Genomic DNA, 15,424 nt, shown 5'->3' with positions numbered 1-15,424 from the left:
CTATCTTATTAGCTTCCGCACGTGCACATGGTTACATCACCTCCGTGTGACGGCCAGCACGCCCTGATCTCGGTCGGGGTGTGTCAGTTTGGTATCAGAGCTTAGGTTTGTCAGTCCTGTGCTTTTGTGTGAGTATTCTAATGGTTTTGGTGTCTTCTGTTAGAATTATGCCGCCTCGTCGGGAACCAAGTCGCTCAGATGAGTTTAGTTTCCGCGATTTTACTCAGATGGGGGAAACTATTGTCACCGCTATTCAGACAGCTATTCGCTCTCCCCAGAGGACTCATCTGGAGACTATGTACAGTCTGAAATTGGATAAGTTCAAAGGTAATGAGGGGCATGAGGGCGCAGAGCGATGGTTAGAGCACATTGAGAAGACTTTCAGTGTGTTGCATAATCAGGGGAGCCTTCCTATGGAGAGGTGGGTCGAGACGACCTCATGGTTTCTGGAGACGGAGTCTGCAGCCTGGTGAGAGCAGGAGCTTCGTCGGTTGACCCCAGCTCAGAGGACTGATTGGAACGTTTTCAAGGATTTGTTCAAGAGGAGGTTTGTGCCTCCTGAGTACATTGATCGTAAGAAGCAGGAGTTCACCGAGTTGAGACAGCGGAAGATGACGGCTAATGAGTACTATCGTAAGTTTACTGATCTGTCCCGCTACCATCCTGACGTTGCTGGTAATCCAGCGGAGATGCTTCGCCGTTTCCGTTTGGGCACCAGGAAGAGGTGGCGTTCGATGGCGACCACTACACACTGTGAGACCTACCAGGATTTCTACGAGATATTGTTGAGGATTGAGGACTCAGAGAACATGTCGAGCGACAGTGATGAAGAGAAAGACGACAATCAGAAGAAAGATGACAAGGGTAAAGGTCAAGCGTCGCTCGGGCCCCGTCAGACTCAGAACTTTAAGAGGGGTGGTGCTAGTTCGAGTTCTTCTAGTGGTGGCTTCAGTGCCTCTGGACAGGGACGAGGAGGTAGGTTTGCTGGAGGCGCTCGAGGCCAGAGACAGGGTGATGGTGGCCGAGGCCGAGCCCCAGTTTGCCGTAGGTGTAATAACCAGCATTTCGGCGAGTGCAGGCGTGGTAGCAGTGGTTGCTTCACGTGTGGGCAGATGGGACATCGGGCTGCAAATTGTCCCCAGGGTTAGCAGCAGAAGCCGCAGCAGACCTTTATGCCACCACTTGCACCGATTCAGCAGATTCAGGGTCCGAGTAGTTATGGCCAGGAAGGTAGAGGTGGTGCCTACCACTACCAGGGTGATGCTGTTCCTTATGCCCCGGGACAGTATCAGTATCCCCAGGACCCGTATTCCCAGGGTGGCTATCCCCCGTATCCTAGCAGCTATATGCCGTATCCTCCAGCTCCAGCAGGTGGTTCTCAGTGGTATCAGGGAGGACAGTATCAACAGGGTGAAATTGCCACTAGTAGTGCAGGGTCTTCGAGACAGTCGGGTCAGCCCAGTCAGGGGCGTGGTGCTCAGGGTCGCGGTGTTCAAGCGAGCAGAGGTCGTGGCGGACGACAGCAGGGCCATGGGCGTCTTCATAATATTTCCCTACAGGATGCTCAGAACAACCCAGATCTGATTATGGGTACGTTAAACATTCTTGGTTATTTTGCTAGAGTCTTAATTGATTGTGGAGCTACACATTCTGTGATTTCTCATACATTTGTTCAAGTGACGCAACCTCGCCCCACACCTCTAGGGTACGATTTAGAGTTCGTTATGCCTAGAGGAGAGAGATGTGTTGTAGATTGTGTGTACCCAGGATGTCCAGTGATAGTTGAGGGTGTTGTTTTGTCAGCTGATCTTATCCCGTTAGATATTGTTGACTTTGATGTGATTCTGGGCACGGATTGGTTGCACTTCTATCGTGCCAATATTGATTGTTACGGGAAAGTAGTTACGTTTCACCGTCCTGGACTACCTATGGTTACTTTTGTGGGTGAGCAGAGTAGGGTGAGACATGGCGTTATTTCGGTTTTGCGAGCGAAAAGGTTGTTGTCTAAAGGTTGTCAGGGGTACCTAGCTCATGTGGTGTTAGATGAGGCTGTTCCTAGCAGAGTGGAGGATGTGAGAGTGGTCAGACACTTCCCTTATGTTTTTCCCGAGGATTTACCTGGTTTACCCCCAGATCGAGACGTGGAGTTCACTATTGAGTTGCTTCCAGGTACTAATCCTATTTCTTTGACTCACTTCCCTTATGTTTTTCCCGAGGATTTACCTGGTTTACCCCCAGATCGAGACGTGGAGTTCACTATTGAGTTGCTTCCAGGTACTAATCCTATTTCTTTGACTCCTTATCGTATGGCTCCCGCTGAGTTAAGGGAATTGAAAGTTCAGTTGCAGGAATTGGTGGATAAGGGGTTTATTCAGCCTAGTACTTCGCCTTGGGGCGCTCCAGTATTGTTTGTGAGGAAGAAAGACGGAACTTTGAGGCTATGTATTGACTACAGGCAATTGAATCGGGTGACGATTAAAAACCGTTATCTGTTGCCTTGTATCGATGATTTGTTTGATCAACTTCGAGGTGCTTGCGTTTTCTCTAAGATAGACTTGAGGTCTGGGTACTATCAGCTGAAGATTAGTAGGGATGACGTCCCTAAGACGGCGTTCAGGACTCGTTATGGTCATTACGAGTTTCTGGTTATGCCATTTGGGTTGACGAATGCACCAGCTGCTTTCATGGATTTAATGAATTGGGTGTTCCAGCCTTACTTGGATAGATTTGTTATTGTCTTCATCGACGATATTCTGGTGTATTCTAAGTCCAATGCGGAGCATGTTCGACATCTCACTTTGGTGTTGAAGAGGTTGAAGGAACACCAATTGTATGCTAAGTTTAGCAAGTGCCAGTTCTGGTTAGATCAAGTTGCGTTTTTGGGGCACATCATTTCTGCTCAGGGTATTTTGGTGGACCCTCAGAAGGTTGCAGCTGTGGAGAGTTGGGAGCAACCACGAACCGTCATCGAGGTGAGAAGTTTCCTTGGTTTGGCGGGGTATTATCGGAGATTCGTTAAGGATTTTTCGGTGATTGCCTTGCCACTGACGAGGTTAATGAAGAAGGATGTTAAATTTGAGTGGGACGATAAGTGTGAGCAGAGTTTCCAGCAGTTGAAACATTGTCTCACTCATGCACCTGTGTTGGCACTCCCGGACGATAGTGGTGATTTCGAGGTTTATAGCGATGCTTCCTTGAATGGTCTGGGATGTGTATTGATGCAGCATGGTAGGGTGATTGCTTATGCTTCGCGGCAATTGAAACCCCATGAGTTGGATTACCCTACACATGATTTGGAGTTGGCCGCTATCATCTTTGCGTTGAAGTTGTGGAAACACTATCTTTACGGAGAGAAGTGTAGGATCTTTACAGATCACAAGAGTCTTCAGTATCTCTTTACTCAGAAGGAACTTAATCTTCGTCAACAGAGGTGGTTGGAGTTGCTCAGCGATTACGATTGCATGATTGATTATCACCCTGGTCGTGCGAACGTAGTGGTTGATGCACTTAGCAGGAAGTCACAGGGCCGTATTAATGCGTTGTATGCGAGTCATGTTCCTCTTTTGGTGGACTTGCATGCCACGGGAGTGAAGTTAGAAGCAGAAGATCGAGAAGTGGCGTTACTTGCTAATTTCCAAGTTAGACCAATTCTTGTTGATCGAGTGCTTGAAGCTCAAGTAGCGGATAGAGAGACTCAAGAACTAATTCAAGCTCGAGATCAAGGAAGGAGGCGAGACCTCAGAGTTCGTGATTCGGATGGCATGTTGATGCTAGAGGGTAGAATGTTCGTGCCTAATAATGTGGATTTAAAGAAAGAAATTCTCGATGAAGCACATATCTCAGCTTACGCCATGCATCCAAGAGCTACTAAAATGTATCATACCATTCGACCATTTTATTATTGGCCGGGTAAGAAGAGGGAGATAGCCGAGTATGTGAGCAGGTGTGCTGTTTGTCAGCAGGTTAAAGCAGAAAGGAAGAAACCGTTTGGGTTGTTGCAGCCGCTTCCCGTTCCCAAGTGGAAATGGGAAAATATCACTATGGATTTTGTGTACAAGCTCCCGTGTACACATAATGGCTTTGACGACATTTGGGTGATTGTTGATCGGCTCACTAAATCGGCACATTTTATTCCAGTGAGAGAGAAGTATTCTTTGGGCCAGTTAGCGGAGTTGTTTATCTCGAAGGTTGTGAAGTATCATGGTGTCCCAGTAAGTATTGTCTCGGATCGTGATCCACGATTTACATCGAAGTTTTGGGTGGCTTTTCAGGAAGCTTTGGGCACGAGACTACTTTACAGTACGGCGTATCATCCACAGACAGACGGACAGTCAGAGAGAACTATTCAGACCTTGGAGGATATGCTGCGAGCTTCGGTGTTACAGTTCGGTGATGCTTGGCACCAGCGGTTAGATTTGATGGAATTTGCTTACAACAACAATTTTCATTCGAGCATTGGCATGACGCCATTTGAGGCCTTGTATGGTAAATCTTGTCGCACACCGTTGTGTTGGTCAGAGGTTGGCGAGAGAGTTTTAGTGGGCCCGGAGATTGTCGAGGAGACTACTCAGAATGTTCAGGTAATTAAGTCTAACCTGAAAGCAGCTTAGGACAGGCAGAAGAGTTTAGCGGATCGGCATGCTACGAACAGAGTGTGTGAGGTCGGAGATTGGGTATTTCTGAAGCTTTCACCGTGGAGAGGTGTCGTGCGGTTTGGAAAGAAGGGAAAGTTGAGTCCCAGGTACATCGGACCATACATGGTCACAGAACGAGTTGGTGAGGTAGCTTACAGGTTGGAGTTGCCTCCGGAGTTGGCTAGAGTGCATAACATTTTTCACGTGTCTATGCTCCGACATTATGTTGCTGATCCATCTCACGTGATACCTCCTCAACCGTTGGAGATTAATCCAGATTTGACGTATGACGAGGAACTGGTGACGATCATCGATTGGAAGGAGAAGGTTCTGAGGAACAAGACGGTGAACTTAGTGAAGGTTTTGTGGAGGAATCATTCAGTCAAGGAAGCTATGTGGGAGACAGAAGATCGGATGAGAGATTTGTATCCTCGATTGTTCTTTGACCACTAGGGGTTGTTACTTGGTTCTTTTGAATTTCGGGACGAAATTCTATTAAGATGGGTAGGTTGTGACATCCCGTCCCAAAATTCATGTTAACGTATGTGTGAAATTACAACTTTGCCCCTAGTTCGTTTTCGTCATGTTTTTGGTTGCTTGGTGTGGTGTTGGTAGGTGCTGGGGCACACACACACACACTCTCACCTTCACTGTCTCTCTCTGTCTCTTTCCCTGTCTCTCTCTCCCGAGCTCCCTTCTTTCTTCTTCTTCCCATTTACCATAAACGTACGGACACACACACAACTCACTCAAACCTTAGCAGATCGAGGGAACCAAGGACACTGTCGAACTCGTGAGGTTGAGAGGAGCACGATCATACCATTTTCAGGTAAGAACTTCGACGTTTTCACGTTGATTTCACAAGCTCCGATTTGAGTACTATTCATGCAAACTTATTGTAGCACGTTTTTGGGATTTTTAAGCTCGTAGGTAGCTTGGTGGTGTCCCAAGGAGCCTCGGAGTACTTCGTTGGACGAATTTGGACGTCGGGATAGCCTGGTTCGAAGTTGGCCGGTTTTGGTTTGTGTGGACAGGTATGATCTAGTGATTTTTAGCCCTTGAAACTTGTATAACGTTGTTCTACTAGTCTAGGGCTTCATTTTGGTTCAAGAAACGTGGAAAATGGTTGAGAAACGAGAGAGAAAACGAAGTTAGAAAATTTTTCCAGTTTCCGGCGCTGGCGACGTCGCCTGAGGCTCGCTGGAGAAGGTGACGGAATATTCCGTCAAATCTGACGGAATATTCCTGACGCCGTTGACGGAATTCGTTAGAACTAACGGAATATTCCTCACGGCGTCAGTTGACGCCGTCAGCGTGGCAGGCACGTGCCTGCGCGTGGCCGGTGCGTGGGGACGCGTGCGGCGGTGAAATTTTTTTCTAAAAATATGGTTGTGATCCTGAGGTTGTGTAGAGCACGCTGGTATATTCATTTGTCCAATTTGAGCAATGTATGAGAAGTTATTACGAGAAGTTGGTTATGTGCTTTTAAATTACGTTTTTGTAGTTATTTCGTGTATAGGTGATACGTACCCCGAGGACGAGCGTGGTCACTCGAGGCAGGGGGGCTACGACCCTTCCACTTATCAGTGAGTGGGCTTTTGGTTTTCCGTATATACCTATATACATTTATATTCCCAGAAATGGATTAAAAAGAGTTATTTGTTTTATGCCATGCACCATATTATTATCGTTTATGCATCATTGCATGCACTAGTAGTGACATACATATACATATGCATATTTGGTGCTGTGGACGCACAGGTAAGTGCTAGGTAAGCGATATTCACGTTTATATTTCAGTAGTGGTTTGAGAGGCTTAGAGAGCTCATAACCTGCACCCCCGGTGTTAGTGCTCCCGCCCAGAGTAGGGCACAGTCCTTCACGTGATGTTCACCTCCCGCACCACACGCTCAGCTTGGATCCAAGTTAGGTGCACAGTCCTGTCGTACAGACCACATTAGGTGGTTCCGACTCGTAGGTGACCCGCGATTATTCGCACAGCCTTCACGTGATCGTAGCACTAGAGCGTACATATGTATTACACCCAGGCCTGTCGTACATACCACTTTAGGTGGTTCCGACTCGTGGGCAGGTTCAGTTATTGAGTTTGAGATTTGAGCTCTATATGCAGCCGTACAGGTCACGTTAGGTGACTCCGACTGCCAGATTATATGTTAGTTATATGATTTACACCTGAGCACTTGCATTTCTTTATGAGATTCCTGCATGGCATATTCTTGAGCATGATTGGCATATTCTTGAGCATGATTGGCATATCTTTGAGCATGACTGGCATATCTATACATATGTATATATGTTTGTTTTCTGGGAAGTATACAGGTTTTACGGCGAGGGGTTAGAATGTATTTTACTAAATGGTTTTAGAAAAGATTTGTTTTTGCCCACTCACGCTTTTGTTTTGCGCCCCTCCAGGTTCTAGTTGCTTAGCAGTTTCGGTGGTTTCCCAGAGGGTTCTCTCGGTTTTTCTGACAGATACTCACCAGCGTAGGGTCACCTTCGGGTGTACTATTGTCGCATCTTTTCTTTTGGACTGTTGTAGACTTGCTCTGAACTTGTGTCTCACTTACGCTAGCACTTGTTTTAGTACTCTGTATGCTAGTTTTTAATTATTCGTACTTTTATATTACTATCTTATTAGCTTCCGCACGTGCACATGGTTACGTCACCTCCGTGTGACGGCCAGCACGCCCTGATCTCGGTCGGGGTGTGTCAGCAAATGATTTTAAATTGAATTGAATTTTTGCAAGGATGATATATGAATCGAGATTTACAACATAGACGTTTCAAATCGTTGAAGTTCAATGTGAAGTGAGCTCCCTAACTAATCCCTATTTTTTTTCTTCCAAAAATGGGGATCCCTCCCCCATAAAGGGGCTTGGTTATACGTTTGTCATATGCTTGGACTTTAAATTTTAACCAAACATTCAGAGGAGGCAATTATTTTCATACAACGATATTGAGTGAGGATTGAGCTAATATGGTATAAAAATTTGTCTTTTATAAGAGTCAAACTTACACTATGTTTGGATGAAGGAAATAACCTTGAAATTTGGATAAAAGTCAGAATTTATAAATTAACATGCACCAATTCCCTTTTGGATTCATAAACATCGAAATTTAAAATTTATATGTGAAAAAAAACTTAGAATTTGGGACCTCCAATTCCCAAGTTTAAATTCTATGTAAATATGTGTCATTTTCCAATTTTTATGGTTAACAATTTAAAAAGAAGAAATCCTGTATTCAATTCCATTATTCTTTTAAGTTAACCAAACAAGAAAATTCACAAATTTTAGAAAATAAATCCCATCCTTTTGATTTCCGTCATTTTAAAATTTCTTAGTAATCTTAAATTTCTTCATCCAAACAATGTGTTAAGACCTCTTATTTACCAGTGAATATACTATTAAATGTAGTACTAGTGACTCACAAGAAAACATAAAATGAACTTTATGTGGTGGTCAGATAAAAAAAAGGTAGTGCTATCAACACACTCATTTTTACTTCTCACACACCTCTCTCGGTTTTGGGCCGTCAGATCGAATGAATTGAAGAAGATTAATGGCTAAAAGTTAACAAGGGTGTGTGAGAGGTAAAAATAGGTATGTGAATAGCACTTTACCATCCCAAAAAAAAAACAAAAAACAAAAAGCACGAAGGGATTTAAATAGGTCAACTTGTAAATTACCCTTTTCTTTTCCTTTACATCTAGGATTATATTTGAACTTTCCAAAAGTGGACTGCAATGGATATCATCTTTATGTGCAACTTAATTAGTATCTACTAAACTGCAAATCAATTTTGTTTGTCTATCGGGAGGCAAGGAGCGTGGGAGCACATTTCCAAGTTGTATGGGAAGGTGTAATGAATCTACTATCTATTAATTAATTAATTTTTTAATTCATTTAATTTAATGAGCAATTACAAGAAGTTTTATGCACGCTATGTTTGGCATCTAATGATGCTAGTAAGAAGTGCCAAGTGATTACAAAACAAAAGTTGGAGAAAAGAACAATAAGAAAATAGTGAAAATACCAAGAATTAGTCCGTGGGCTGTATCTCAGATTCTCGGATGGTTTATGAAGTTACTAGTTTAGTTTTATTTACTTTTTTTAAATTGGACAGACAGAAGTTAAATTTCTTTTGATTTTGGACAAATAAGAGTGAAATTCTTGGTGTGGCTGTGAAGGTGAAAGTGAAAATAACTTCATCATGCCTAGAAAATATATTGTCCATACCTGTGGACCATGTAGATCGCGCAGCTAACACCACTAACTCAGAATAAATTCTCTCTTTAAATTAATGAATGACGTCGTCAGTCCATTGAAATGCTTAACACTTGCTAAAAAATTGCCCTAGTTATTCAAAAGATGTTAATCATATAGCGTCACCGATTACATGGAGAAGGTCGAATGCTGCAGTTGGTCGCACACAAGACCAACTCCTATTCTCGTTGTACACCTTGCGTCATAAGTTGCATCTCACGTAAATAGATAAATAGAAATGCCAACCAAATTAAAAAAGATCAATGAGAAAAATAAATATGAAATTGTGGCAAGTAAGTTTCTCTTGAAGGTAAAATGTTTTACCACTCAAGTTACAAGCAAATTGCAGAAAATGTGGTCTCTTTAAACTGTTATCCGATATCATAATTTGTTGGCATGGATATATATTCAACAAATATAGAGAAAACAGTACACACATTTATCTGAAGTGTGTTGAAAATACTAGTGGGTAATGAATACCACCGTATTGAAATCCTTGCCACAGTATTGAAAACCTTGTCACAACATTGAAAACCTTGGCAGAATATTGATATGTGAAGATCATTTGTCAAAGGTGTGGTGTAAATATTCAAAATGTAATAATACGGAGTTGCTCTATAAATAAAGCACTCCGACTGCTATCAATCAATATAGTAGAAGAGAACAAGAGAAAAGATCAATAACATCATCTATTCCTCCGTCTTTTATTTGTTATCCTTTTGTGCTATAGTTTCAGTGTGACATTTTAACCTGACTTACTCCATTCACTAAAAGGTTATCTCTCTAACTTTGACCTATTTATAACACGTTATCAGCACGAGTCTCTAAATATAATTATTTTCTCATCTCTCTTCGCCGAACGAAAGAAAGAAAAAAAATGTTTCCTCTAAGGTTTTTACTGTTCATCTTCTTCCTCTGCCTCAACTGCGCGGTATACCCTCGTGACGAACTGTTTGCTTCATGCCTGCTCTTAGTTCTCAACCTAATGGTTACATACATCTTTGATTTCTTGTTTGGTTTGGATATTGATTACTAACCCAGTGTTTATTTATGTTAATTTTACTGCAATTCAAGATGGTGCGGTACAATCGTCCATCTTGAACTGCAAATTTATTCTTACTGCGATCTAAGACGGTGCGGTATCATCGCCTATCTTGGATTGCAAATTTAATTTTATTGCAAATTTTAGGTGGAGCGGTATAATCGCCCACCCTACCCTGCATATTAAAATTTGCCTGCTATTTAATTTCATTACAATTTTAGGTGGTGCAGTATAATCGCCTACCCTGCTTTGTGTATTTAAATTTTCCTGCTACTTGAGTGGTGCGGAATAATTGCCCATTCTATGTTACATTATTTCAATGAGAATGGTGCGGTACAATCACCCTCCTCATTCACCCTGAAAATCTTGAGCCAGAAGTTTCAAATGCTTATCATTTTGGCCTGAAGATCAAAATGAAAAATTTATAAGAACCAGAAGTTCTAACATTATATTCCTCCAGGAATACATATTATTGCAAGTTCTTACACATCTCATTTTCTTTCAGAAAAGAAAATGACAAACTTGGTGAAGCTTGAATTTGCTGCCTTGGATATTACCGGGAAGAATTACCTGACCTGGATACTGGATACCAAGATCCATCTGGAAGCAGGCAATCTTGGAGATACCATCAGGGAAGAGAACAGCTCATCTTCTCAAGATCGGGCAAAGGCCATGATTTTCATTCGTCGCCATCTTGATGAGTTGCTAAAAAGCGAGTACTTAACGGCTGAAGATCCGTTAGCTCTCTGGAATGCCTTGAGAAACAGATACAATCACCAGACAACGGTTATTCTTCCAAGGGCTCACTATGGGTGGACTCATCTGAGGATCCAAGACTTCAAGTCAGTGGTAGAGTACAATTCTGCGTTCTTCAGAATTACCTCTCAGATGAAGCTCTGTGGGGATACTATTACTGAGGAACATATGCTGGAAAAGACTCTCAACACATTTCATGCCTCCAACGTGCTCCTGCAGCAGTATTATAGAGCGCGAGGCTACACTGAGTACAACCAGCTGATATTTGTGCTCTTAGTAGTTGAACAGAACAATGAGCTCCTGATGAAAAACCATCATTCTCGACCTACTGGATCTGCACCATTCCCAGAAGTGAACGCCATATCCTCTGGTGGTGATAATCATAAACGAGGATGTGGCCATAAGCGAGGTCGGTGGAATAGGAAAGGCAAGAACCATGGAGTTCAGTTTCATAACCAGGTTCCGAGGCATAATTTAGGCCTGAGCTTCAAAAATGGGAATCGCCACAAAGGCAAAGCTCATATGAATAATGCTCCCAGGAACTCTGAAGGAGCCTGCCATAGGTGTGGTGGCAATGGGCATTGGGCGTATACTTGTCGTACCCCAAAACATTTGGTGGATCTGTATCAAGCCTCTTTCAAGGAGAAGGGTGTCGAGACCAATTTTCTTGACCAGGCTAGACCAATGGATATACCTGATCCAGTGTTTGACTTATCGGGCCAGTTAAACACAACCCACCTAAATGGTTCAGACTTTATTGTGGAAATGGGGAATGAAGTATACCGGTTCGACTAAATCATTTATGTTTGATGTACTTTTATTATGCTGAAAACTAGCATTTCAATTCAATAAAAGTGGCATTTCCTGTTATAAATTGTTTGTTAACTGTGATTCCATTTACTCAGAAAGCATGGATAAAAACTGTGGTTATTCTTAGAGTATGAGAAATGGCGAAGATATTTGTCTTGCAGACAGCGCAACCACACATACAATACTTCGTGATCGAAAGTATTTCTCAAGCTTAATACTTACAAGAGTAGGGGTAACAACAATATCAGGACCTTCAGATGTAATTGAAGGCTTAGGGAAATCCCAGATTATGTTACCAAATGGAACAATATTGTCTATACAGAATGCATTGTATGCTACTCGATCTACTCAAAATTTGTTGAGTTTCAAAGATATACGCTTAAATGGATACCACATTGAAACGAAAAGTGCAGAAAATGTTGAGTATTTATGCATTACCTCCAATGATACCCAGAAGCGTATATTGGAGAAGTTGCGTGGTTTGTCGAGTGGATTGTATTATACATACATAAGGACAATTGAATCACATACTGTCATGAACTAGAAGTTCATTGATTCAAAGGTTTACATGCTTTGGCATGACCGTCTGGGTCATCCAGGATTTACTATAATGCGTAGGATCATTACCAACTCTAATGGACATCCATTAGTGAGCAGACACATTGCTATCTCAAATGATAACTCTTGCAAAGCTTGTTCTCAAGGGAAGTTGGTAATTAGACCATCACAACTAAAGGTTGATGCAAAATCCCCATCATTTCTGCAAAGAATTCAAGGGGATATTTGTGGGCCTATATTTTATGGTTTTGGTTGATGCATCTACCCGATGGTCACATGTTTGTCTCTTGTCTACTCGGAATGTAGCATTTGCGAGACTTCTTGCTCAAATAATTAAGTTACGAGCACAGTTCCCAGATTATCCCATTAAGTCCATCCGACTTGATAACGCTGGTGAATTTACGTCTCAAACCTTTGATGATTATTGCATGACATTGTGCATTGATGTTGAACACCCTGTTCCTCATGTCCATACTTAAAATGGTTTAGCAGAAGCGTTGATCAAGCGGCTTCAGTTAATAGCTCGCACTCTGCTTATGAAAACCAAATTGCCAGTCTCTGCATGAGGACATGCCATCTTACATGCTGCATCATTGGTTCGATTGAGATCTATAGCCAACCATCAATACTCCTCAGTACAACTCGTGTTTGGACATCAGCCAAACATTTCACATTTACGAGTTTTTGGTTGTGTTGTTTATGTGTTTATTGCACTGCCGCAACGTACTAAAATGGGACCTCAGCGTAGACTGGGAATTTACGTGGGTTTTGATTCACCATCCATCATTAGATATTTGGAACTCTTGACAGGTTATATGTTTACAGTTCCTTTTGCTGATTGTCACTTTGATGAGACAGTCTTCCTGTCGTTAGGGGGAGAAAAGACCGTTCCAGAAGAACGGAAAGAGCTGACATGGGTTGTTCCCACTTTGTCTCATTTTGATCCTTGCAGCATTCAATGTGAAAATGAAGTGAGAAGGATCGTTCATCTTTAAAACATTGCCAATCAAATGCCAGATGCATTTAATGATGCTATGAAAGTGACAAAATCACATATACCAGCTGTAAATGCATCTGCAAGAATTGATGTCCCTATTGGACAAAATAAAGTGGCAGCGAATGATTCATCTGGTGCACGCCTGAAGCGTGGTAGACCCCCAGGTTCAAAAGATTCAGCCCCTCGAAAGAGAAAGTCGAGGGCACAATTGAATCCAAATGAAATCATTCAAGAAGAGAAAATGAATGATAAATCCATAATTCATGATTCTGGACTTCCAGAAAAAGACAATGTCCTTGATGAGACACATGTCCTTGAAGAGACAGAAGTACATGAAAGCAAAGAAATCTCCATAAATTATGCATGTACAAATGAATTGTGGGATCGGAATGAAATAATCATCAGTGATATGCTTGCATTTGCAGTAGCCATTGAAATCATCTTAAGTGATAATATTGAGCCCTGCTCTGTTGATGAATGCAAACAGAGACAGGATGGGCCTAAGTGGAAAGATGAAATTGAGGCAGAATTAAATTCCTTGGAAAGGCGGAATGTTTTTGGACCAGTGGTCCAAACCCCGCCTAGTGTAAACCCCGTGGGTTACAAATGGGTATTCACCAGGAAACACAATGAGAAAAACGAGATTGCAAGATATAAAGCACGACTTGTTGCACAAGGCTTTTCTTAAAGACCTGGAATTGATTATGAGGAGACATACTCTCCTGTAATGGACACAATTACGTTCCATTACTTAATAAGTTTAGTGGTTTCAGAAAGACTTGACATGCGACTTATAGATGTCATCACCGCGTATCTATATGGAGAATTAGATACTGACATATATATGAAAGTCCCAAAAGGACTTAAGTTGCCTGAAACAAGTAACAAACCACGAGGTATGCTCTCGATCAAATTAAGGCGATCATTGTATGGGCTAAAACAATATGGACGAATCTGGTTACTAAATAATGTCATTTGCCCTTGTGTGTTCATCAACAATGTCATTTGCCCTTGTGTGTTCATTAAGAAATCCAATTCTGGATTCGCTATAGTGGTAGTATATGTTGATGATATGAACTTAGTTAGAACTCCTGAAGAGCTCAATAAAACTGCTAAATATCTGAAAAGCAAATTTGAAATGAAAGACCTTGGAAAAACAAAATTTTGTCTCGGTGATGCGTGAATTATACGCACACAAATTAAACCCTCTTTTTGTCAATTGTAGTATAAGTATAAGTAGGGATCGTTCTGGACCGGGGATTAGGAGGGATTGTTAATCACTTGGATTTGACTCAAAAACGTAAAAACACAATATAAAACACTATACTAGACTCAAAGAATGCAAAACTAAACTTTAAAACACTAAAACAAACCAAAAGACTCAAACATCACCCAAAACACTCAAAACTGCCTTAAAAACACTTTCTGGGCAGTAAGGCAGTTTTGAGCACTTTGGTGAATTTGGACGAATTTGTGTAATAAATTGAATCAAAACACTTATAAACACAAACTAAATGTATTTCTAACTAAATTGGACAATAAAGTAAAGGGGGATTGAGTTTTGGACGAAATTAAATTAAGTGCACAGATTGTAATTTAAAATAGAATGTAAATATGAAATTGATGGAATGGAATGGATGAGAAGCTAGCTAAGGGGTTCATCTCCATACATGTTATACTTGCATAATAAAACGATTTCCAATTGCTTTTCAATAAACCATTAATTCTCAACACCCCAAGTTAACTGTGAATTACACTAATTAACCCTCAGATTTTCCTAACGTTATTGAATTGGATGATTGCATACGACAACCCAAAACATTCCCCACAAGTTCCCTATATGAACTGCATAATAGAGATACAAGCAAGAATCCTTACGTTCTTTGAAAACCATAAGCATTGACGAAGCATTCGTTACTATGAACTGCATGAAACTCTTGCCAAGAATTCATTTAACGCGATTGTTTATAAGCAACCTCCACTACTTGTGAATATAAGTTTGTAACGATTAGGTGAAACTCACTTATATTCTAGCGTCATATTCATGCATGAAAATTAAGCGCCCATTCTCAATAAAAATACATAAATAAGTTATCTATCAAATAGTTAAACAAATTGAATTCACAACTTATGAAACGCAATTAGAAGTAATCAAATCAAAATGCAAGCATAAACATATATTTTGAATCACCCCCTAGCTAAAGGGGATTTAGTTCCTCATACGTACAAAACAAAGAGAATTTAAATTAAACATTGAATTCAAAGGAAAAGAAACACCTAAACATTCCAACAACTCAAACTTGAATTGTATGAACGTTTAGGCCTGCTTCTCTTCCTCTTT

General features: G+C 41.4%; 1 protein-coding gene across 1 annotated transcript; it reads left to right on the top strand.

Moving 5' to 3' along the window:
* The first annotated feature begins 227 nt into the window (after positions 1–227).
* Positions 228–1,148, top strand: LOC137721963 (uncharacterized). The gene is made up of 2 exons (XM_068460979.1): positions 228–469; positions 545–1,148. Exons 1-2 carry the CDS (start codon positions 228–230, stop codon positions 1,146–1,148), a joined length of 846 nt encoding a protein of 281 aa, XP_068317080.1.
* The last annotated feature ends 14,276 nt before the right edge of the window (positions 1,149–15,424 follow it).

This window comes from Pyrus communis, chromosome 17 (assembly GCF_963583255.1).
Source record: "Pyrus communis chromosome 17, drPyrComm1.1, whole genome shotgun sequence".
Taxonomy (NCBI): Eukaryota; Viridiplantae; Streptophyta; class Magnoliopsida; order Rosales; family Rosaceae; genus Pyrus; species Pyrus communis.
Note: the sequence above shows the minus strand (reverse complement) of the source record. Positions and strands in the feature narration are given on the sequence as shown.

What these genes read in the sequence shown, in the direction of transcription:
- LOC137721963 (XM_068460979.1), top strand. Translation starts at nt 228, where the DNA reads ATGGGGGAAACTATTGTCACCGCTATTCAGACAGCTATTCGCTCTCCC. An exon ending in GAGACGGAGTCTGCAGCCTG is followed by an intron (nt 470 to 544) that starts GTGAGAGCAGGA and finishes TTTGTTCAAGAG; the next exon opens with GAGGTTTGTGCCTCCTGAGT.